The sequence below is a fragment of the Brienomyrus brachyistius genome, unplaced genomic scaffold, assembly GCF_023856365.1.
Source record: "Brienomyrus brachyistius isolate T26 unplaced genomic scaffold, BBRACH_0.4 scaffold44, whole genome shotgun sequence".
NCBI lineage: Eukaryota > Metazoa > Chordata > Actinopteri > Osteoglossiformes > Mormyridae > Brienomyrus > Brienomyrus brachyistius.
Genome location: NW_026042319.1, coordinates 1,942,653 through 1,965,757, shown reverse-complemented (window position 1 = coordinate 1,965,757; position 23,105 = coordinate 1,942,653). Strand labels below are relative to the sequence as shown.

The 23,105-nt window shown below is 49.3% G+C and overlaps 4 protein-coding genes across 22 annotated transcripts in view; 2 read left to right on the top strand and 2 right to left on the bottom strand.

Moving 5' to 3' along the window:
* The window catches only part of tmem131 (transmembrane protein 131), a 31,448-nt gene extending 24,151 nt beyond the window's left edge, over positions 1-7,297 (top strand). For 2 of the 3 annotated variants that reach the window (XM_048999092.1, XM_048999090.1), the window contains 16 exons: positions 12-151; positions 832-974; positions 1,357-1,543; positions 1,721-1,906; positions 1,996-2,154; positions 2,519-3,027; positions 3,396-3,577; positions 3,669-3,793; positions 3,870-3,991; positions 4,224-4,382; positions 4,783-4,939; positions 5,411-5,532; positions 5,620-5,719; positions 5,803-5,888; positions 5,974-6,125; positions 6,293-7,297. In XM_048999092.1, coding sequence (XP_048855049.1) covers positions 12-151; positions 832-974; positions 1,357-1,543; positions 1,721-1,906; positions 1,996-2,154; positions 2,519-3,027; positions 3,396-3,577; positions 3,669-3,793; positions 3,870-3,991; positions 4,224-4,382; positions 4,783-4,939; positions 5,411-5,532; positions 5,620-5,719; positions 5,803-5,888; positions 5,974-6,125; positions 6,293-6,577 — 2,814 coding nt within the window. In that variant the 3' untranslated portion in view covers positions 6,578-7,297. The remainder of the gene's footprint in view (positions 1-11; positions 152-831; positions 975-1,356; positions 1,544-1,720; positions 1,907-1,995; positions 2,155-2,518; positions 3,028-3,395; positions 3,578-3,668; positions 3,794-3,869; positions 3,992-4,223; positions 4,383-4,782; positions 4,940-5,410; positions 5,533-5,619; positions 5,720-5,802; positions 5,889-5,973; positions 6,126-6,292) is intronic. The other variant, XM_048999091.1, reaches the window with a different exon arrangement.
* On the bottom strand, positions 7,298-8,991 carry si:ch211-201h21.5 (uncharacterized protein LOC555526 homolog). The gene is made up of 5 exons (XM_048999114.1): positions 8,809-8,991; positions 8,417-8,602; positions 8,193-8,304; positions 7,979-8,115; positions 7,298-7,749 (listed from the first exon to the last, which is right to left on the bottom strand). The coding sequence occupies exons 1-5, from the start codon at positions 8,989-8,991 to the stop codon at positions 7,384-7,386; spliced, it is 984 nt and encodes a 327-aa protein (XP_048855071.1). The 3' UTR covers positions 7,298-7,383.
* A 1,113-nt stretch (positions 8,992-10,104) lies between these two features.
* Positions 10,105-16,562, top strand: LOC125722880 (basic immunoglobulin-like variable motif-containing protein). Of its 8 annotated transcripts, none has more exons than XM_048999093.1 (11): positions 10,105-10,245; positions 10,837-10,895; positions 11,009-11,547; positions 12,687-12,816; positions 12,922-13,017; positions 13,808-13,912; positions 14,015-14,109; positions 14,355-14,487; positions 14,973-15,056; positions 15,141-15,237; positions 15,580-16,562. In XM_048999093.1, the coding sequence occupies exons 3-11, from the start codon at positions 11,064-11,066 to the stop codon at positions 15,859-15,861; spliced, it is 1,506 nt and encodes a 501-aa protein (XP_048855050.1). In that variant the 5' UTR covers positions 10,105-10,245; positions 10,837-10,895; positions 11,009-11,063; the 3' UTR covers positions 15,862-16,562. The 8 variants fall into 8 exon arrangements, with proteins under 8 accessions (XP_048855050.1, XP_048855051.1, XP_048855052.1 ...); XM_048999094.1 differs by having other exon boundaries at positions 11,006-11,547; XM_048999099.1 differs by lacking the exon at positions 10,105-10,245 and adding an exon at positions 10,289-10,364.
* Positions 16,549-20,391, bottom strand: zgc:172121 (uncharacterized protein LOC337599 homolog). 10 transcript variants are annotated; one of them, XM_048999110.1, is made up of 10 exons: positions 19,104-19,423; positions 18,917-18,972; positions 18,686-18,782; positions 18,539-18,606; positions 18,192-18,364; positions 17,654-17,757; positions 17,409-17,570; positions 17,031-17,236; positions 16,840-16,916; positions 16,549-16,753 (listed from the first exon to the last, which is right to left on the bottom strand). In XM_048999110.1, exons 3-10 carry the CDS (start codon positions 18,755-18,757, stop codon positions 16,677-16,679), a joined length of 939 nt encoding a protein of 312 aa, XP_048855067.1. In that variant the 5' UTR covers positions 18,758-18,782; positions 18,917-18,972; positions 19,104-19,423; the 3' UTR covers positions 16,549-16,676. The 10 variants fall into 10 exon arrangements, with proteins under 10 accessions (XP_048855067.1, XP_048855070.1, XP_048855066.1 ...); XM_048999113.1 differs by having other exon boundaries at positions 19,239-19,423; XM_048999109.1 differs by having other exon boundaries at positions 18,686-18,800; positions 19,104-19,421.
* Positions 20,392-23,105: the final 2,714 nt, after the last annotated feature.

Sequence of the window (23,105 nt, the reverse complement as noted above, 5' to 3'; positions counted from 1 at the left end):
GGCCCTTGCAGACCCCCGTTGGTAAGGGGGGCCCATCTGGGCTGGCAGAGGGGCCGACGTGGCTCCTGCTCTCCCCCGGGGAGGTGAGGAGCCTGTTGGTGCGCTTCACACCGACGGGCAGCCACTCAGTCATGTCCCTGTTAATAGTCAGGTAGGTACCCGGGGTGGCAGAGCGTAGTGAAGATCCCACAGCAGGCATGGGGTACAAGGGGCGGAGGCTGTGACTGCCATGGTAACAGCAGCCCACATACATGCTGTTATGCATTGGTCCTCGATGTTATTGTGGCTATTGGCATGACCTCTATCGCTACGGTTTCATACGTGTTCCCATGAGATGTGTTGCGGCCGCTTGCTGTGCCTTGGAGAGACCAAGCTGGGGGTCTAAACACACACATTTGGGCTTCATGTGATCAGAAGGATAAAAAACTGAGTTTGCCAGCTCTGGTCTCCAGGGGCAGCTTCCCCTGACTCCTGTAATCAGGCGCTTTGCCTTCGGTGCTCTCAAAGGACTGAACTGAATGAAATGAATATAACGTGAGCCTCTGAATACAGCTATCAACTGAGCAGCTAAACGTTAAACTAACGTATCGTAATCTTAATTCTCTGATTTAAATCTTTTTTGCTAACATGCAAGCTTCTGTTGCCGATGAGTTATGTTACACTTGGGACTGTAGTGGTTCGAACGGAAAAGCAACTGACTGAAGCAGGCCCCAGAGAAAGACCACGGGCATGTGTTTGCAGGCAGACTGGCGGTGTTATGCAGCATCTCTCCAGCAGGCCGCGCAGTCTGCCCCACCCTCGCTTAATTAACAGGCTGCTCTGGTGTTGCAGGAACAACCTGACTGTGCTGGACTACCTTGTAGTGCAAGGTCAGGGCACCACAGAGAGCCTGAAGGTTGCGGGAAGATCGCCTGGCCCCGGCAGCTCTCTGAGATTCAAGATGACAGAATCACTACTGAAGGACTGCACAGAAGGTGAAGCCCGGCCTGCGGGGGCTTTCGGGGGCCTGCTCACACACAAGCCAAAGTTTTAGTGACACTTGGGCCCTGGGTATCATAAAGGTCTCCTTGGTTAAGTGTTGGTTAACTTCCTTTGGATTCTTCAGCTGTGCAGCAGCACTCCAAAGCCACTCTAAGACTGTAGTTGTGTTGCTCCATTTCCCAGAATGCACTGCCTTATTCTGATACAGCCCCTAACCCTAACCTATCCCCCAGAGGTAATGAGTGAAGCCTTCTGTTCCAGTTAGGTTTTACCGCCACAAGTTTGCTTTTAGTTTCTGCTCTGTGTCCTTCAGAGACGCGTGATATAAATATGGGTCCTGGACTTTGTTTTATGGGTTTCTTCCTTTATTTTCAGAAGTTAAATCTAAAGAGCCCAACTTCACCCTCAGGAGGACTTTTAAAGTTGAGAATGTTGGACAGCTTCCAATTAGCATCCGGTCCACAGAAATCAGTGGATACGCTTGTGAAGGTTTTGGATTCAAAGTTCTCAACTGTCAAGAATTTGCACTTAAACCAAATGCTTCAAAGGACATTGTCATACTGTAAGTCACACTGTCATGCTGTGAATCTGAGGGAATGTGCAGGGGCCGTGTGGGATGAGCGTGTTAATCTCTGAGGCTCGGGTGGTTGAGCTCTGTGGAGAACGAGCTGTACGTTGGGCGGGGGCCGTTCGGAGCTCCTCCAACCTCACGTCCGGCTCTGACCCCGTCACCCTGCAGGTTTACACCCGACTTCACCGCCTCGCGGGTCATCCGGGAGCTGAAGCTGGTCACGGCGGGCGGCTCGGAGTTCGTGTTCGTGCTGAACGCCTCGCTGCCCTACCACATGTTGGCGCCGTGCGCAGATGCCCTCCCCAGGCCAAGCTGGGAGCTGGAGCTCTACGTCATCGTCTCCCTCATCATGAGGTGAGCGGTCATGTCCGGAAGGCCGGCTGCTGCCGTCGAGGTGAATCGCTCGTGGGTGAGGGCTGACGTCCGGCCTCTCGTCCCCGCAGCTCCATGTTCCTGCTGGTGATCGCGACGGCCTACCTGGAGGCCCAGGGCATCTGGGAGCCCTTCCGTAGGCGCCTGTCCCTGGAAGCTGCCAACGGCCCCATGGAGACCGGAAAACCCTTCGATCTCAGGGATATCGTGCGGATTCAGACGGATCCAAAGTATGTGTGTGTGTTTCTTTTTTTTTTTTTTTTTTTATTACAGATGGTCCTGGCTTTATGATCGATGCACATTCAGTAGGCAGCATCTGAGCAATATGATGCCAGGTGATAGCAGCATCCACTCAGTCACATGTCCGGCCTCTGCAGTGATCGCGAGTGTAAACACACGGTGTTTTATCTATGTATCATACAGTATTTCTGTGTGTGTTTATCCATTTAGTTACTTTTCAATTACTGGTATTTAGTTGCAGTAGTTATAGCATGGTATTTAAATGCATTTAAAAAATTTTACATAATTTTAGATTTAGTTACTCGGTACATTCACGTTAATCTTGCGTGCCGCGTGTCCTGTCCACCTTCCCAGCTCAAGCGAGTATGGGGACTCGAACCACAACGTGACGCGAGGAATGTATGCGACGGGTGGCTCCTTGTTGCGGGGGGGTGGTCGTCCCTGCGGCCGGGCCTCCACGGACCTGGAGGGCCTGCGGTCCAGGACCAGCAGCAGCAGGGCAGCTATGCAAACGGGCCCCCAGTTCGGGGGAAAGGGGTCCGGCGGCTCGGGCTCCAGCTCGGACGGGCTGCCGACTCAGTGCCAGCTCCCCGTCCGCCGGCTACGCAGCAGCAGGCTGGGCCAGGGCCAGCAGCCGGCACCTCCACAGCAGGTTCTGAGCCCCCCAGAGCCCCCAGTCCAAACGGCAGCGGCGCCTTCCCAGCCTCCCAAACCCCAGTCTGAGGGGCCGGCACGCCTCAGCTCTGTGGACTCGGACTATATCGGCCTCCTGGATGCCATGGATAAGGACCTGGACCGGCCCGAGTCGCCCTGCGTGGAGGTGTTCCCCGAGCAGCCGCCGTCACCCGCTGCCCATAGCAAAGGTGCGTGGGATGTGGGGCAGGCTTAGGGTGAGGGTGGGTGTCAGGTGGGTGTTGCTCTTCGTGGGCATCAGGTAGCATCACAGGTTAGGATCTAGATCAGTTTTCCCCAGTTCCAGTCCTGGGAGGGCAGTCTGTGACGCAGTGTGTCTGAGCAGGGAAATCGGCAAAGTGCGTCACAGACTGGCCCTCCAGGACCGCAAGCGGGGGACCCTGATCTAGACTAACCAGAAGACTACTGGTCACTGGGGCGGGGAGAGACCAGCAGCATGAAATGTGCCAGAAAAGTCACCTGATAAACTTCCAGATTGTGGTCATTAAGGCATTAAGAGAGCTGTTGTGTGTTTTTTTTTTTTTTTTTTTTTTTTTAGCCACCGTTCAAAAGGGAAAGATCCAGCGAAAGTCCAAGGCACAGAAGAAGCGCGAGGAGAAGGAACAGCAAGGCAGGGGGAGGCCCCGGACCGAGGACGTCAAGGACGCGCTGGCTGATGATGACAGCTCGTCCACCACCACGGAGACCTCCAACCCCGACATGGAGGCCAGCATCAAAGAGGTACATGCTCAGCACAGCCAGCCCCTCCTCTCCACACACCCAGTGGGGCACCACCCAAGGTGTTTCTCATCCACCCCCACCCCCCCACCAGGAACCAGTCGAGAAAAAAGGCCGGACATTTACAGTGGAGAAGGAGGAACCTCCAGCATTCCTGAAGCCCAGGAACAAAAAGCTAAGCAGCACGAAGAAGGAGGGTCCAGCAGACAGCAAGTCCAGGTGAGTCACGCGGCGTGTGAGCTGAGGAGCTTCAGCACCCCCCACACACTGACCTTTTAACCTCCTTTGAACCCAGTTCCCTGGAGCTGCCGTACGTCACGCCCCTGGAGAACAAACAGCGGAAGAACTTTACGTCTAAGCTGCACCCAACATTAACGACGGGGGCGAAGGCAAGGCCTCTGCCCAAACAGCGAGCAGGTACTGTGACCATGCCGCCTTGGAGCAGTACAGTGCATACATTTCCCATGGGGCATTTTGGTATCGCCAGCACAACCCAGGTACCTTTTTTAAGAGCAAGGATTCTTGGGAAACTGAGGAAGAGTACTGGGGAGCCCGAATCTGAAAATACTAGTGTAGGTGTAGTGTAAGAACTGTCAGTTTGTGTACTTTACATTTACGTGAACTGTGCTGCGATGGCTCCTTTCTGCAGTGCCTTGTGGGAAGGCGGAGGACTGCCGCCCCTCTCCACTGGGCAAGTTCCTGTCACAGGGTCTGCCGGGGGAGCTTGGGAACAGCAGCAGCTCGGAGGGGGAGAAGGACTCGCCCCCACCAGAGTGGGATACAGTGCCCCTTCACAAGGCCGGAAGCCGTAAGTCATCCTGATTCCCAGTGAGAAACAGCATGAGATTCCAGCTATTACAGAGCAGCTATATGCACACAGTGTGGGGGCATGTGTGACATGGAAATAAGCGTGTAGTCAGTGTCCAGACTGGGTGTGATATGAGGTTAAAAATTTTGAAAAGCATGTTGATTTGTTTACGTGTTGATCTGTTAACAGACAAAATATTTCAGATACAACTTTTATTATAAATGTCAACAGACTAGTAGGTTAGACACTTCAAATGCCAGTGGATATTAGTAGTGATGCGTATAGGTGATTATTTTTGCTGTGAGAGCTGCATCTCCATAAAACATGAACACTGCCGTGACTGCACGGCTGCCGTTTGCTGGCTGCGCTGATGCGCTGGCTGCCGCCTGCTCTCCCACAGCCGCCGACAGCCTGCAGCAGCTCTCCATCCAGACCATGAACGCAGACCCCTTCCTGAAGAGGCCGCTGTCAGACGCGTCCTGCACCTGCTCACCGCCGCCCACCTCCCTCAGCCTGGTGACCCGAGGGACCTACAGCAGTGTGGTCAATGCTAACAGGTAGCGGCGTGGCTGTCAAGCCTGGGGGGGAACCACCTGTGTGCGTATTACACTTAAAATCATCAGTCCAGCATCATGAAGGGGCACGATGCACATTAATCACATGGCATTTGTGTCTGTGCTGCTTTGTGTCTGTTTACATCAGCACCTCCAATGCATTTGACACACTACTGGTACGCAAGTTCTATTCGGCTGTGGTTTTTCTGGGTAATTTTTAAAATTTTTTCCCCCTCAATCAATCTTTCACAGTGTTACTTGCAGACATTTTCCTTATTCTGATGTGATATCGTGCGACCCTACTAAAAACGTCCCATTGCATTCTTCCCATGGATTCCTATATGAAATGTACAATATTAAATGTGCATATTCCTTACATTCGACGCTTGAGCAGATTTGGCCTGCAGGTGGCATAGTGGTTGAGGAGCGTCACACTCGGTTGACTGCTGTACTCTGTGCCTCTCTGGCATGCAGTGAGACCGGCTTGAAGAAGCCGGCCGGAAACAAGAGCAAGCTGGCGCCACTGGCCACGCTGCCGGGCAAGAACGGAAACCCCACCTTCGCCGCCGTCGCCGCCGGTTACGATAAGAGTCCTGGTGAGTTGCGGCGGACTTTTCCCCTGGAGCCAGGTGAGCGTCATCGGCGGGCAGGCGAGCTGAGCGTTACATGCCCTGTGTCCTCAGGGGGCAGCGGGCCGCCCAAAGCCAGCACCAGCAAGGCAGAAGCTCCGGGAAAAGCGCCCGTACCGCGCCTCACCTCTGTGGAGAGCGACGGTTCCGACAGGTGGGTGTCTGTTCTCACAGCGAGCTGGTCTCTGCTTCCAGCGTGTCTCATCCTAAGTGCTCATATCCCGCTTTTCCTCCTAGTTCCGGACTCTGGAGTCCCACTGACAGTACGAACAGCCCCAACTTCAACCCATTTGGACCCAACAACACATTTAATCTGTCTGGGGGTAAGGACGTTAAGCAGTGTGGCGCCGGTCTGCGCTGCCGGTCCGCTACCACCCGAGTGTAACCTGGGAACCTCTGTGTCTTTAGTCTTCAGGGGGATGACATTTCCCAAGAGCCAGGAGCCACAGCAGAACTGGGGGGACTTCAATTCTGTGCAGCCCTCCATCTGGGACACCCCCAGCACCGAACCCCTGCACCCCTGGCCAATCAGCTCTGGCTCCCCAACGGCCCCCACTGTAGTAAGAGTGCCCCCCCCCCCCGCACACCGTCCAACAAACACAACCTGTGCTCAGCAGTACTTGTTGCCTTCTTTTCTGTGGCAGACCTGATCACCGTGTGACTATGTGCTGGCCATTAGCCCTGTGAGCTGGTGTGATGTAATTGTGTGCATGTCTCCCCCCTGCAGTCCATCCTGGGCAATCCCAGCAGCCTCTGGTCCCCAAGCACTCTCTTCAGCAGCCCTATCTGGTCCACCAGCGGGGACGGCAGCCTGCACTCCCTGGCCCCGGTCACCTCTGCCCCCCTCTCTGACCTGATCTGCGGCCCAGATGGCAGCTGCCCCACACTGGCTCCGCCCTCCACCCCCGCACCCGAGATTGGCCGTGCCTACAACCCCTGGAGCGTGTGGGGGCCGACCCTGAATAGGCGGAGCTCCGAGCCCTGGCCCGACCCCAGCGACAAGGACGCCTGACGATGCCACTCCTCCCTGAACAGATTTGGCCATGCACACTTCTGCTTTCTTTTATAAAGGCAAAAGTTAGATACAAAAAGAAAATCCCATTATGCTTCCAATCGGCAAACGTGGATCGATTATAGTAGCCTGGCCTAAAATCAAAAATGGTTTACTGGTACTTTTTAAGTTTTTGAAGAGAAGCCTTATTTAAAGCCGTTTTTAAATGCGGACCGACGTTATTGTGGCTCGGAGATGTTGCCCTTATAGGGACACACAGTATCGCCCCCTTTTTAAGTAATACTGCATTGTCTTGGTATTTTTATAATACAGTATTACATTATTTAAACTAGCACTTTGCGTAAAGCTGAATAATTGTTCCAAGACAGATTCTTGGTTTAAAGTTTGCAATAATATTATTTTGGCCATAAAGTTAAATTTAAATTGGTCAACTTGAATTGTGGGCAGTGCAAACGCCCAGACGATGTGTTCTTGCAGGCTGGTTGTGGCTTGGGCCGCCTTGTGTTCAATATGATGGTCAAAACGGGGAAGATCTGTCGCGATGTATTATTTTAAAAGCCAAATTCACTTAAGAATAAAGAGGATTCACCATCTGGATTGTTATTTTGGGAAGCTGTTTTGAAGTTGGATTTGAGTTTAAAATTGATATTCCATCATTTGTCATCTTGGGAGCCTCATACTGGTCACCAGATCAAAATAAACCAAACCCACGGACAGTCACTGGGCTGGAGCTTGATTTATTTGGGTGTTGTCTGAAATAAGACTGCTTCCTAGGACACCCGTCCCCCCCATCACAATCTGGCAGTTTACGTGTCTCGAGCCCCCCGAGGTTGATCGAGGGATGCCATGAGCAGACTGGCCAGCTTCTCGGTGTCGCATGCTGTCATGACGACCACACAGTGCTGCTTCCCAAGCGTGTGGTTCTGGTCCAGGGCCATCATGCCGCGGCACAGCGCCCCCTGCAGCTCCACACGTACAGGGCACAGCACGCTCTCGGTCACCACGCTGCAGTCGATGGCCGCGGCCATGGCGTACGAGTCGTACGACACAAAGCCTCGTCCAAAGAGGACATCCTTCTTCGTCACGGTGTCCCGGGAGTAGTATTTGGATGTGATCTTTTTCATGAAGCGGGCTGCTGGTGTGTCCTGGCTCACCAGTGCATCAAAAAAATCCTATCATCCAGAAAAGCCAATCAGACCGTCGGCCACTTTCAGCACGGCAGGAAGCTCATTTATAAAATGGAACTATATTTAAAGTGGAAAAATCTGTCTCAAACGAGACTTAAATCACTCTTAAAAGCACAAACTGGACATCAAAAGCTGAGGTTTTACACACCGAAGGCTGCGCACCCATCTGACGACAAGCAGTACTAATGAATTAGGGCAAATTTTCCAGTCTCACCCATGACAGTTTGTTTCTGCAGGTAAACTCCCATGATGCAATGTAAGTAGGGCAGAGGTACTCCTCCAGAACGATATAAGCTGATTCTGGGTCCATCACAAAGTTAAATTCTCCACATATTGTGCGGTTCCCTTTACCTGTAAGGGGGAAAGTATATTTTCCATTTAAACAAAAAACAAAGGGGGGGTGGTTAATATATTTATATATAGGCTACCTTCCATGTTGCCTCCCATGATGTAAAGATCCTTCAGCTTTTTCGGTAACTCTTGGTCTAGTCTTACAGCCAGAGCGAGATTTGTCAGAGGCCCAAGCGCCACAAGAGAAACCTGTCAAATGTGCCAAATATAAAAAGCCAAGCGGAATTTTGAGATCACTGCGGTAGCACAGCTTGACCAGATGAGGGCGACAAACACCGGGCAAACGTGCTGCGGTAAATACCTGCCCCTCGTTCTCTGACACCATCCTGATCAGCGCGTTCACGGCATGCTCATTCTGCATCTGCGTCCTCCACACATCTGGCTGGCTGTCTTCCATAGCGTCCCCCAGACCGTCAGAGCCGAAGTGACTGATGGGGAGGTCGGGAGTCCCCACCAGCGTGCACATTGCGCCTCGGAACACGGGTATCTGAAACAAACACGCTTCCTGTCTGTACCCGACGCTACTGCTACCACTGAAGGGTCCTTCATTAGTATCCGCGGGCCGTTCGACACTTTTAATGCTTTTTAAAAGCTTGTACTTGTCTTGGAGTCCCGAGATCAGACCTATGAGTGTCTGTCACCGTGTAGGTTATGTTCTCCCTGACGTGGGACGGAGAGCGACCCCCCACCCACCTCGGCCCTGCCGCACACGGACAGCACCCGCAGCACGTTCCGGCACACGTTATCCACGGAGCTGTTTCCGAAGCAGCAGGTGATGCCCAGCACCCGCACGCCGGGGGCGACCAGCGCCATCATGATCGCCTGGGCATCGTCGACGCCGCAGTCCGTGTCTATCACCAGCAGCTTCTCCGCCATGGATCAGCCAGCGCCGCGCTGGCGGGATAGAACTACACCCGTTAGCGACACGAAACTCCATGTGCCTTAAACATTAAGCCTATTCCTGTTTTGTCGGTCAAATATCTCTTTTATCCAAAACCAGCTGTTGTACCAACTTATTCATTTGACTTTATTTTTTTACAATGGTACAGGTAAAGTTCATTCCAACGGCAGGCCTACAACCAGGTGCGCCATGGGGGGGGGGGGGGGGTTAGGACGATTCCAAAGAAAATCGTAAACAATTTGGAAAATAACTGGATTGGCCTGGGCTATTTGATATACTTGCATGCTTTCCCAAAACCCTTAACAACGCCTGTGTGTTGCTTCACTTACCCGTCTGTGCTTCACTGCCGGTTAATGGAAGATCAGCGACAAAATCAAGCTTCTAGCTGTTAGTAAATATAGCGAAGAGGCGTGTTGGGAGCATGACGTCTCCGGTTATTATGTTACTAAAACGCGGTTACTGTATTTTAGTTACAAAACCGTGGCGAGGTGGGATCAGCTTTCAACCGGCCAGTTAGCGTGTATTTGTGCAAAATATTACAAATTGTAAGTAATTTTACATTAAAGATAAACATCATGGCAATAATCATATTAAAATCGTCCCTTTGCGCATTACCACGTAAAATGATTGCATATTAAAAGACACGAATGTATCACACAGATTTACCTTCAACTAGTCTTTTCCTGCCTTAACCAAAAAATAAAGGACAGCATATAAATTAATTTCTGTTAATGATTAATAAAGTTACAAATGATCAACGCAGTCAAAGTTCAGTGTCTGAATATCTGGTTATAAAGGTTGAGTTTTTTTTTTCGTTCTCTCATGCTTTTTAATGTCTAAATAAAGGACAGTTGAACTAATCGCTTCTTAAAGGTGGCTGAGGACAAACCGAGGCGTAGACGATGCACCGGTTCGCCGGGCGCCTCGCATTCGGACGCGGCCTGTCTTGCGCCGGCTGTCCGACTCTCGGGTTTGTCCCGGCAGACGAGTGGGAGGCGGCGCCCCGCCGTACGCGACGCCAGTCGCTCTGCCGGTTTGCGCAGGAGCGGCGATCGCCGCTTCACCCCGATCACTGCGGAAGGCGGCGGCCGCCTTTGCTCCGGGTCTCCATGGAAGATGCGTTACGCTCGGGCGGCGCTCAGTGCCCGAAGAGCAGCACAGCGATCGCTGCCCTCTGGCAACCTAATGCCGGCTCTTAAGCATTTTTCTACAGCTGCATTGCTTACGAGGTACGTATAGTGATGCTTATGATTATGCATGGGGGAGTAGGTGGGGGTTTAGTGTGCCTACCCCAGTTCCAGCATCGTAACGCACCCGGGTGGACTGAGAGCCATTTTTAAAGAGCCTGGTACGTACGGACGCTACGGATCAATCTGGCACAGTGTTTGCTGGGTCCAGCATAGTCAGGCAGTAATTTATGTAACAAAATTGTTGCAAATTGCGGAAATCGCACGGTGGTGACGCGCAAACTGTTTTTTTTATTTATTCTCCCCGGTATTACGCTGGCCGGGGCCGAAGAGCAATTGTCATTTGGGAGGGGGTGGGTAAACATCAATGGCTTAGCCTAACCTAGCATAGCAGGTTGCAGTGTCGACTGGGGCTTAAAATTTTCTCTACCTGGGGTGACCAGGTAGCGCTCGGAAACCGGTTCGTAACATTGTTCTTTCCAGGTTCCTGCATTGATGGCGTGTTTCTAGTGCATCGCCTTTTAAAGTCCCGTTGAACTGTTAAATCAAATTTAGCTTGCAGAATAGATACTGTATACCGAACACGATACAGATTCCCACGTGTGAAATACACATGAATGTTTTTGTATGAAGCGGGACAATCGGATGACCTACGGCTGGATGTCAGCTGCCCAGGCCAGCGGACAGGAAAGGTGAGGTTCACTGTAGCCGCCAGGTACAGACGCAAAACAACGAACAGCCTTCCCTGGGAAGCTCTGGCACTAATCTGTTTGTGCATTTTTTTTCTTCACTCTTTCTCCAGTAGCATCGTCACTTAGTCTAAGCTAAACACAATTCTCCCACCTACCATCCAAGATTCAATGCCTAACACTTCAGAAAGTCAAGAGGCAAGTGTTTCCACCACCAACGACCAAGAAGCCCCCAAAAGGCCCCCCAGCAGGGACAATGAGCCCAGCCTGTCTGGCTCCTTCCCCCGGGACGCCCTGAGGCCACGGCGGGCATCTAGTGCCGAGGTCCAGCTGCCATGGACCTGCCCCGTCACGCACTCCCGGGAGAAGTTCTACACGGTCTGCTCAGATTATGCTCTCCTCAACCATGCTGCCTCTGTGTACCATCCCATCAGCACGCCCCGAGAGGGGCCAGCTGTCTCTGGGGACAGCAGCCCCTCCTTAAGTCAGCCTAAGACGTCCAGCTACCCACCGGCGCCAGGCGGAGGAGGAAACGTGGCGTTCGATGGAGACTGCCACCTGGACGTGGTGTCGTCCGGCCTCGCCAAGCCGGTTCTCGCCTGGGAAATCGACACGACCGATTTCGATGCCGTGTTGACCAGGAAAAACAGGACAAGTAAGGCAGCCTTTTTAAATGTGTTTTAGCCCTTTTTAGTCCTTTGTGCCAGGGAAGTCAGACTAGTCACTAAGGGGGGTGGGAGAAATGACATAATAGAGACGATGATTCATCATATATCGTGTTGTTCATCATCGCAGATGGTGTTCAGTTGATATTAGCATTTCCCATCGATTTATCAACAGAGCTCAGCACATTGTGACACTGACCTTGTTTCTTTTAATAAATATACAGTACTGTGTCTTAGGCAGTCCAAAGAAATGTATAAAGCTGTTTATCTGGGTAGTAAGTGTACTTTGGCTTAGAACATCCATCTATCCATCCATTTTCCAAACCGCTTATCCTACTGGGTCACAGGGGGTCTGGAGCCTATCCTGGAAGCAATGGGCACAAGGCAGGGAACAACCCAGGATGGGGGGCCAGCCCATCGCAGGGCACACTCACACACCATTCACTCACACATTCACAGCTACGGGCAATTTAGCAACTCCAATTAGCCTCAGCATGTTTTTGGACTGTGGTGGAAAACCGGAGTACCCGGAGGAAACCCCACGATGACATGGGGAGAACATGCAAACTCCACACACATGTGACCCAGGCAGAGACTCGAACCCGGGTCCCAGAGGTGTGAGGCAATAGTGCTAACCACTGCACCACCATTTGCCTTAGAACAAAAAACACAATTTAACATTAGAACATGTGCAAATTAAGAGTAACGCAATAAAAACTGGTAATAATTTCTTCTGTTTTCTCAAAAGTTACTGATATCTAGTTGGATGGCTAGATGAACACCGCTTCAGTTCCCAAACTTCTCCTCAGGGGGACCTCAGCCGTTCCATAATTTTGTTAAATTTCACCAGCAACTCAATTAAATATATTGGTTTAAAAAGTCAGTGAGAGATTGACTAGCTGTATGAGGTGTGCTAATGGCCAAGTCAAAAAATACATGGCTGCACTGGACGGTCGCTGCAAATACTAGGATGATTTTAGCAGAGGTTCTGAAATGGCTAAGCTGACACACTTTGACAGGCATGATATCATAGTTTTACAGCAACACGAGGATAATCTAAACATCATTTTCTTTGCCTGCCTAAGACTTTTGCACAGTACTGTAAATATTTTTCACCTCTGAATCACAGCCAACATGAAGAAGCCGAGCTCCAAGAAGATGAAGTCTTCTGATAAACACAGCAGGAATCTGCAGGACGCCCCTCCGCAGGCTACGCTAGAGGAAATAAAACAGAGGAAGGTGCTGGACCTGAGACGATGGTCTGTACCCCCCCCCCCCCGGAATGTACCATGTTGTGTTCCTATGCTAAGTACGCTGGGGCTGTCTGTGCATTACAGAGGCTCCGTCTGCTCTCTACTTTGTAGGTATTGCATCAGTCGTCCACAGTATAAGACTTCCTGTGGAATCTCATCGCTGGTATCCTGCTGGAATTTTTTGTACAGCACGCTGGGAGCCGGGAGGTAAATCTCCCAAGGAGTCGGAAATCAGTTGCTTTCTCTGTCCTCTGAAGTTTTGCAGAAGTGCATTATGGGCTATAGCGTTACCGCTGCAGCTCGCTTTATGATGGTCTGACTTAGATATTTCGATTTTAAGGTGGTGCAATAATTACGCATGTTCAGTAGTCACCATATATTGCATTTTGATTTGATCCTGGACCAGCGATACGCCGTACGATACGTTCTAAAGATGCCGGGCAGCATCCACCCAGCCACGCTTCTGGTCTCTAGCGATCGTTAGCATAAACATCTCACACGGTGTTTCAACAATGTATTGTACAGTGTTTTTTGCCACTGTTTAACCAAATAAACTAGTATTAATTTATTTACTTTTGAATTAGTGGTATATAGTTACAGTGATTATCATTCATATTCAACTTGTGATATGTTCTGCTTAGAATGGATTAATCAGAACATGACATCAGCGTAAATAGAGGAGCAACTGTATATATTTTTTGTTTTTATTACACTCACATAAATTTCCCAAAAGGATGGATAAGAACATATTAAATTTATGCATCAATGTGTTTCTTTATGAATTGCTTTTGGTTTCGTCTGCCCGTTTAAGCCATTTCCTACTGGTTAATATTTTAATCTCCGTACAGTTAAACCAATCAGTTACTGACAGTGTGTCGTGATGGAGTGGGGCTTCGATGCCTCATTACCCCCCACGCCGTCACACTTTTATGCCGCTGTTTGTTTTCCAAAGCTGAGCAGGATAAGGTGCGTACTGACCCATGTCATGCTCCTGCAGCCTGCCCCCTATCTCTCAGGAGGAGGCATTGCATATCCTGGGCTTCCAGCCTCCCTTTGAGGAGATCAAGTTTGGCCCCTTCACTGGCAACGCCACCCTCATGCGGTACGCGGCCCCCGTTCTCACTCTCCTGATTGGCTGATGTGTGTCCCCTCCCCTTTTGGTGTCCAGGGGCTGCTCTCATGCTGCTCCTCTCCATTCCCACAGGTGGTTCAGACAAATCAATGACAATTTTCGTGTGCGGGGATGTTCCTACATTCTGTATAAACCGCACGGGAAACACAAGACTGCTGGAGAGACAGGCAAGCGACAGTCCTTATTAACATTAAATTCTAGTAGGTACAGGTCATATGGCTGTGCCACACTGCACATCAGTCTGCTAATGTGTTATATGCTATAGCAGCTTAATGATGTGGACACACATTATGCTATTGTGATAAGCCTGTAACCGATGCCTTTGCCAAGAGTGTATTCTGCTGCTGTCTACATTTTTCCAGCTTCTTACTTATTTGTGTTTTAACACGGTGCTCTGTGGCCTCCCCACCAGCGGAGGGAGCTCTGACAAAGCTGACGCAAGGTCTCAAGGATGAGTCGATGGCCTACATCTACCACTGTCAGAATCACTACTTCTGCCCCCTGGGCTTCGAAGCCACTCCACTTAAAGCAGCCAAAGCGTACAGGTAGGCAGCTTTTGGCAGAGAGTAGAATTTTGTGATGATTTATTAATAAAACGCCAGCTGTATATGCACCCAAAAATATTAGCTCCTCCTTAAGTGTTATATCCAGAATCCTTAGTTTGGGGGCAGCACTGTGGGCTAAGCCTGTGTGCCTGCGATCAGAAGGTTGCCGGTCCGAGCCCGGCCTCAGCACGTCTGCGGGCCCCTGAGCGAGGCCCTTAACCCCCCAGCTCCCTGGGGCCCGCAACAGGTGTCTGCACTTCGTGGCCAGCTTACTCTTGCCTACAAAAAGCAAGTTGGGGGAGGCGTAAAGAGATTTGCCCCACAGGGATCAATGAAGTATCAATTATTATTATTAATGTACATAAATCAAAACCATACATTTTACTAAATCATAATGAGTGAAAATGTTACACTTCTCATCAGACGATTTCTCTCACAATGAGAGTCTTGTCAGACTTCCCTGTATTCCCTCTGTTTCTCTTCAGGGGTCCGCTCCCCAGTAGCGAAATGGAGCACTGGATTCTCATCGGGGAACCAAGCAGGAAACACCCGGCCATCCACTGTAAAAAGTCAGTCTCTGATTCACAGTGGCCTTGAAGCATTTCCTGTCAGCGACAATCTCACTTATGTCTCACTGAATCTGCTTTGTTTAGGTGGATGGACATTGTGACCGACCTTAACACACAAAATCCCGAATATATAGATATTCGGCACACGGAAAGGGGAATTCAGTATCGCAAAACCAAGAAGGTTTGTGGGTTTTTTCCCAACCAGTTATCCTCTGTCACGTGTTGCAAGTGTTGCATGAATCTAAACATTTCTCCTGATAAGGTGGGATCTGTTAGTCGAAAGTCTTGAAAGGAATTGTGCGAATTTTGAAATTTGTAGGCAAAATTCTCAGTATAATCCTGAGAAGTCAGTAATGTTATCTTTTGTTTTTCCAGGTAGAGAAGTGATTATTAAGGAGTTATTCAGATAAGCTTGGTTTTAGATTGCTAACTTGTATCTACTTTGGGCACAACCAGGAACTAGAGTTCCTGAACAGGTGTCCTCACAGAGCAAGAACCATTAACAGTTCTGTGTATCCGGCAGGTCGGCGGGAACCTGCACTGTATCATGGCCTTTCAGAGGGTGAACTGGCAGAAGCTGGGCCCTTGGGCTCTGAACCTGGAGAACCTTCGGCACGACCTCCAGCATCAGGGGGCAGAGAGGGCAGTCGGGTTTGAGGAGAAGCACTCCAGCAAGTCCCTGGGTCACCTGAGCCACTCTCTGGGCTACCAGAAAGAGGTCAACTGGAAACGCCTGTCCAACACCTACGAATATCGACACGGCGGGTCTCCGGACAGCGAGATAGACGAGGACAGCACTGAGTGAGAGCACGGGTTCTGCAGGGGATTCTGGGAAAAGGTGCACCCAGTCCATCTGCTCCTCATACCCCTGAATCAGACTGTTCAGCTTCTCAGTCACATTGGCCCAAAGACGGCACAGTCTTCATTTATCTACATATCGGTAAAATGAGGGGATTAGCATAAGGCAGGTGCCTGGGTACGAGTGGATTTAACACCATTTGTACGCAGCAGTGTCGTCCTACTAGCTTGCGGGGAGACGACATTTCAACGCTTCTATCTGAGCTGGAGTCTGACCGTAAACACTTGGCACGTTTTACGTTACTGATTGTGTCTGTAGAAGTACGATACTCGACGGAGAAAATCCCTGAAAGAAAATGATGTAAAAGTTGCAGGTTATGCTGAAAGCCAGTCGTGTCCAAAGTGTAAAGGTAAGAAAAAGATTCTCAGTGAGGCAGAGTAATTGTACTGTGATCACTGTAATCACTATATTATTGAATGTACTGAGGTATAGCCTGCGAAGAAGGCCTTGTGGGATATGAGACATCAGTAAGACAAGATAGCACGTCTGCTTCCTTATGTCATATAAACCCATATATATTCCACCGGCCCCCGAAATTGTGAAGGTCTCTGCGCCGTAGTCCCCCCCCATGTATAAATGTGGCATTAGTGTACATTTGTCCCCCCCCCCCCCTTATTTGATTACAAATAAAACTTTCTACAGATTGAGTGTTTTATTTCACTGAAACGAACATGGTGTATTTTTTTATCCGTGGATTAAGTAGGTCGCTTGGCCGCCATGTCTGGCTGACGTCACGCTGTCATCGCCGCGAGGCCGCAGTGCTAGGGGTTTCCCGGGTTCCCTTGCAGGTGGCATTTCAGCTCCGCGACGTCCGCCGGACTCACGCGGCAGCACCCCCCTGCAAGAGGCCGTGCTGCTGAGCGCCGCACCTGTGATACATTACGGCGGACTGCTGCTCTTCACCGTCACACGAGCCCTACCCACCGATCCAGGATGCTCCCAGTTCCCGCCACCGCGTGCTGAGCCTGGCAAAGGAGGTCCTCCTCTCTGGTGTTTTCCATCTGAAATGGTGATGCAGAGAAACGTTGCGGAATCATGAGCGATTAAGATACATGCTGTTTAATTCCTGAGAGTTTGGGGAGATGTTTTTTAGGCAAGGGCCTGGCTCTACCCACCCGACGTCCTGGACCCACTCCTCCCCGCTGTTGGGGTAAACGATCCAGCTCAGGTCCGGGCTGCTAAGTGGACCGGCGCCGACCAGCAACGGCTCAATGAGGGGGGGGGCACAGCAGTTTACCCCAACGGCAACCAGCTGCTGGGACCTCTGGGCCAGCCGCACCGCCTCTGAGAACAACCTGCCGTTGGAAATGTGTTTTTCGTCCTGGAAGACATTTCAGATGACTTTGCTCACCAGGTAAAGCCCTTCTGATGGGTCCTGGGTCCTCAAGCCTTTCGTCTATCACATATCCGTGTCGCTCTTTGTTATAGTTCCAGGCACAGAAATCGAGAGCAGCTGGAAGCAGCTGCAAATGTCACTCAGCCGGAGAGCTTACCTTACAGGAGAAGGAGAGCCAGGCTTTAGAAGCAGGGAACTCCCGCAGAAGTTCTACCAAGGCCTCGGCCTCTTTCAGGCTGGGGATGGTTTCCATGGCGATAATATCAGCCCCCGCGGAAACAAGGCACTGCAGCCGTGGCCGATGCCAGGCCATCAGCTCCTAAGACCAGAGAAGATTCTTCCGGTGACTTCCGGCCTCGTGCTGTTCAGGACCGGGACTGAGAGCACCACTGGTTGGCTCACCTCAACAGTCATGTCCTGGTCATAAGCTCCTGAGTACTCAGAGCCGTCATGGAGGAAAGCACCATAAGGCCCAACGGAACCAGCCACCATCGGCACTCTGTCCCCTGGGGAGGGGGAGAGCCATTATGACATCACAGCATGAGTGAGGGAGGGCCGCCGTGGCTGGAAGTGTCCGAGTTACGTTTAATTTCTGTTTATACTAAAAGCAATGGGACTATAGTTTCTGACTTTAACGTAGTTCCTACTGGAACCTGCAGGACTTCAGTAAAGACTTTAGTAAATAAGCAGCCAATTCCAGAGCAGGATGGGGTCAGGTGGAGCTCCTGCCTTGTCTGGAATGTTGTTTATCGCCAGTTTTTTAAGATATAACCAGTAAAGTGAAGGAATGGAATGTTTGATTCATTCATAGTACCCAGGAACAGCCTCAGAAAACCAATCTGTCGTGCAGCCTGAGATGGATTAGGGTTGGCTGCAGCCGGAGAAATGCCCAGGCCAGGCCCAGGTTGGGGAAAGCTTCACGGCGACTCGCTACTCTTACCGGAAAGAGGGACATGGGCCACAAACTCCAGCAGCGCCTCTCTGGCCAGATGCACGCTGGACATCAGGAGCTGGCTGGCTTGTTCCACTGAGACACCCAGATGCTGGACAAACCCTTGTATGCTAGCCTGATAGGAGGCTGTCGTGATGACATCTGCACCACTCTGAAGAAATCTACGTAAACATTGCTGCACTTTGTAATTTGCTAAAATACCCCGTTAACTCAACTACTCAATGGTTAATTTACCAGCTCCTACTGGGTCAAATCAGGCAGTGATTCACAGTCCATGATAATTCAAAACAAAGTCTTATCAAACTAAGTCATTTCAGAGGGTTTGTAGACCCTACCTGTAGTGGGCGCTCTTGACAGCTTGTGGGTTACTGTGCAGTATCCTGGCACTCCATAAGGGGTCGCCCTGTTTCAGCAGATCCTATCGTCAGCCACACATCTCCCCATACCGCAATCGTGCTTTGTCTGTGTCTGCATCATGTTACCTGTATCTTCAGACCTGCAACTTCGAGTTCTGTTGCTAATCCACCGTCCAGAATTATAGGAGCTTCTGCCATGGTAGCATCAGTAATATTCAATGTGCTGTATCACAAAAAGGGGCTGATTCAAAAGAGAGAAACTGAATTTTTTCTAATGATATGTTACCCTAACAAGACCAAAATATTAGATATAATAAAAGTTACTGTGCGTGCGTTTATACGATCATATTTACGTACTGTACGAATTACGTCATTACGTGTCGTCGTGAAGTATACGAAGAGAAAATGGCTCCCTTGTGGTCGTGACAAGAAATCACGTTTATTTGGAACACAAAACCAAGGTGGAAATGGTTAACAAAACCCGCACTGAATGAAAAGTAAATTTAAACAAATATTCACACCACTCGTAGCGTAAGGATCTTACGTATTAGGTCGTTTTCCGATAAACCAGACGGCCATCAGGCATAGCCGATATAGCAACTCAGAAGTTGCATTACTCCAAACGGTAAATACAACTCAACACACAAAAACGATACCAGTAGTTAGCTAAGCAGTGTACCTAATCTCAGCAGAATTGTCTTTTTTTTTGTAATCGCTTACAGAATGACAAAGCAAAACGTTCAAATTTCATAAGCGTTTGACAATATTAAGTAGAGGCCCAGAATATGCATGTACGCCATGGAAATAGCAACGTGAGAAAATACGTGATCTGTGACGGTCATACTTCCGTTTTGTAAATTCGTGTCCGTCTTTTTTGTTAGTGCCACTAGATGGCAGAATTTATCTATTTATGTAAGTATGTGCAGCCCGTAATCCAGTATTTCTAGTATTCCAGCGCGTACTAAAGTTTTTGAACATCAAAGAAAATTAAAGTGTAGCTCATTTAGGACCGTTTTCAGGGCAGGCCCAAGTGCTGCTAACCTACTACAGCATTACCTTTCCTTGGGCAAGTACACTAGCTCAGTCCATGTCCCTGTTAAACTGAAAACACACCATGAATGTTTTAGAGAAATCAGCCTATTATCAAACAGACGGTCATTGATTATATTAAAATAAACAGGCTATGTACTGAATATGATACTCTCTGCAATTTAGTGTGTCTAAAGTCAGCTGTCATTCAATTTAAAATAATAAAGAATGCAGCTTTCAAATTTTGGGGTGTATTTGGTTCTTCATATAAAATAACATTGTGCGATGAAAAATATAGTTATGAAATAAACTCAAGACAGTTTGTTTTAACTGAAAATATACTTACATGATTAAGAGCTCTCGGCAGACTTGAACTTCATTGTCTTTTCCAGTGCAGACAAGTCCAAAGAACAAAAGTTGAATTGTCTGCTGAGCCATGCCGAAGGTCGTTTTCCTTATACGATTATCGTGGCTTAGCAGAGCTTTTGTTCCAGGATTTCAGAATTCGTTACAGATTCCATGAAGCGGTGCTTTCTGCAAACGGGGGGAGTGTCCAGCATCTGCGCCGCTTCTCTGTTTATCTTCAGACTTTTCGTCCATCACGTTTGCTCTGTTTATCAAGTGGAGAGTTTTCAAAGTAAACGACATAGATCTGCCTGTGGTTAGCGTACGACATAGATCTGCCTGTACTTAGCGTGAAAAGGTCTCAGGCACAGCGGTGATTCTCAGCAGGTGTCTGGGAAAATGCGGCAAAACGGCTCAGCCCCCAGAACCCCCTTGAATCGATCGGCACGACAGATATAATCAAAGTGCTGAAAATGACCAAGTCATGACCTGTGTTAGGGCATACATGTTAAAGAGCTGCACCTGAGACCAGATTGGAGTCCCATGTGAGGTGATGCTGTTGTACATTTGAGAAATGATCTTGGTTGAATTGCTTCCAATATTTTGTCACATATGCAAATGGATATTCTATTCTATTCTATTCTAAAAGCAAGTGTAATTGTAGGTGTAGATTTTCTAAAGAAAAAGAGATGTCGGCTGTTTTCCAAGTTTCATATTACTGTCCATTTTGGTTTCAGGGATGTGTAATTCAATTACTCAGATACTCAGTCTGGTTCCTGGAGGTCCAGACCCTGTCCTGAGAAGGTGGGTAAACACTGGACAGGAGACCTGCTCTTATTCATAGAGTCATCCGTCATTTAGCTGCACTGTAGGGGGGGGGGGGGAAATGTCCATGAACGCTGATCTGCATCCAAACTCCTGCCTGAGGGTGTCTGGCTGCTGAGCTACCAAGCCGCCCAAAGTGCTGTTTTGTATGAAACATGCTGCATTTCTGTTTATTTTAAAACCACAGATAGCAAGGAATCATTTTTGGATGCTGTTCAGGCTGCCCCCCCTCCCCCCCTTTGAATCTTCAAAATTCTTATTACCTTTTATGAAAGCATAACTATCTAGAACAGTGTTTCCCAGTCTGATCCCCGAGGACCTGTAAAAAGTCCGTGTTCTTACTCGGTTAGCTGGGAGGGAGCGAAAACATGCACTGTCTGGCAGGGAGCTCGGGGGGAGTGAAAACATGCACTGTCTGGCAGGGAGCTCGGGGAGAGCAAAATCCTGGGCCGTCTGTGGGACCAGAAGGACCAGATCGCGAAACATTGATCTGGAGCATCTGGGTTTGCCATCTCCTGTGTGTTCAGCAGTAGGCCTCTCCGCACACATCCTGCGTGGCCCACCTTAAACGTGAGCACCTCCATCGGCCCGTTTTATTTGTGAAGTGTCCATATTGCCAGATTGGCAGAACCCGTCGCTGCTGCAGATGACGCTGTTACTGGCTTAGGTGAGCTACTGTAATGAGATGCAGGGTAGAGCTTCATCGTTTCCTCCTATGGAGCTGCATATGAGAAAAGGACACGTCGATTCTGCTCCCAACACCTTGGGCGATGGCATGTAAAAATAGCCCACCTTGACAGGGGCCTGGCATTTCCAGTCTGAAGCGGGGCCAAGCTGTTATGTAATCTGAGTAGGTAGAGTGGGTGGAGGTAGGGGGGTGACGGCAAGGTTGTGGCGAGCAGGCAGGGGGGCAGGCAGGAGCTATTTTTTGTGAGTATGCTATTTCATACAAGCCGGTAAGACAAAACCGGCCGAGGGAAAAGGAAGGAAAACATCTCGATGCTTAAGGACATCCTGCTGTCCCCTCGAGTGAGATGCTTAGAAGCTTCGCTGACTCAGCCAGCCGTGTAATTTATTGATTGATTTGAACAAAAGGAACCGTTTGTTTGCCATATAACAACGACACTGCTATGATATGAAACGCATACGATATCAGGAGCTACTTTCTGTAAGATAAGTATAATAATATGATGAAAGGATAGTCCTGATGGTGTGGTTATATTCCGCAGATTGTAAACAGCGTAAATTATTTATGGACGGAGAGAAGGACCCTGCGTGTCAGCTGACCGCTGCGGCGCTTTGCTCTGTTCGCTCTGGGGCTTCCCACTTGCTGCTCGCAGCTCATTTACGGCTTGTGCCATATTAGCTGGTTGTTAATTCATTTCAAATTGCTCTGTGCGCGTCTTCCCGGCCTTGGCGCTCTCCAGCATCACAAATCACCTAAAAAGCCCACCATCCATCTCCTGATTCATCTCGCACGGCGTCCCACCGGGACCCGTCTCCGGAGCTCAACAGGACCGAGGCAATCGGGGGCTGCCGGCCGGGGATGGGGTGACAGGCAATGCTGAATTGCAGGTTGGCTGCTGTTCAGGTTTAGTCACTGCTGTTTTAAGATTAACGGGTGAGTTGCTGATTAATCTCACTCACCGGGACTCTTCTCTTGTAAAATGCTGTGCTTGTTATCACATGTATTAAAAGTTTTATGATTCCATGTACCGACTGCAGGATCATTAGTGTTGCTGGATTCTCAGAAAAAGACCAAACTATACAGTATGAGCACAGCACCTGTTCCACACTGTCCATAATAACGTCCATGAGCTTGGAAAACGCCTTGCAATAAAAAGAAAATTATTCCCCCTTTGGTTGTTCCACGTTCCAGCCACTAGATGGCAGCCTAAATTCATAGCCAGAGAGATTTCACATATTAGCATTCAACAGGAGTGGCACAAAGATCATTTTGGTTTTTCAAAGCAAAGATTCCTTTTATTTTACTTTATTTTTTTGTGTTTGGTTCACACTAGTTTTTTATATGTATTAGAATAAAGTCTCTATTGCATGAAGAAGTCAGTGTTTCGGACAGTATAACGTTATTTGATGATATGTTACATATACAAGCAATATTCCTGAACAGACTGACTCTGGAACATTGTAAATCGGTCATATACTCTTCTAGCCAACTACATGATTATGTAAAAAGGCATTTACAGAGAGCCCTGTGAGATTTTATCTTGCCAAAATGTGAATGTCAGTTAATTCACCAGGCACAGCAACATAGCAACACCATGCAGTGTAGACGATGCAGTGCAATCCAAATGGGATTGCCTTCATTATTTAAGGTAATTTTCTG

Coding starts and splice junctions, on each gene's coding strand:
- si:ch211-201h21.5 (XM_048999114.1), bottom strand. CDS start 8,991: ATGGCGGAGAAGCTGCTGGTGATAGACACGGACTGCGGCGTCGACGAT. Junction 8,305..8,416: donor TGTCAGAGAACGAGGGGCAG/GTATTTACCGCA, acceptor CACATTTGACAG/GTTTCTCTTGTGGCGCTTGG. Junction 8,116..8,192: donor CATGGGAGGCAACATGGAAG/GTAGCCTATATA, acceptor TCCCCCTTACAG/GTAAAGGGAACCGCACAATA.
- LOC125722880 (XM_048999093.1), top strand. CDS start 11,064: ATGCCTAACACTTCAGAAAGTCAAGAGGCAAGTGTTTCCACCACCAAC. Junction 12,817..12,921: donor GTGCTGGACCTGAGACGATG/GTCTGTACCCCC, acceptor TCTACTTTGTAG/GTATTGCATCAGTCGTCCAC. Junction 15,238..15,579: donor AGTATCGCAAAACCAAGAAG/GTTTGTGGGTTT, acceptor TGTATCCGGCAG/GTCGGCGGGAACCTGCACTG.
- zgc:172121 (XM_048999102.1), bottom strand. CDS start 20,026: ATGGCTCAGCAGACAATTCAACTTTTGTTCTTTGGACTTGTCTGCACT. Junction 18,607..18,685: donor TTGCAGGTCTGAAGATACAG/GTAACATGATGC, acceptor CTGCTGAAACAG/GGCGACCCCTTATGGAGTGC. Junction 17,571..17,653: donor ACCAGGACATGACTGTTGAG/GTGAGCCAACCA, acceptor CTCTGGTCTTAG/GAGCTGATGGCCTGGCATCG.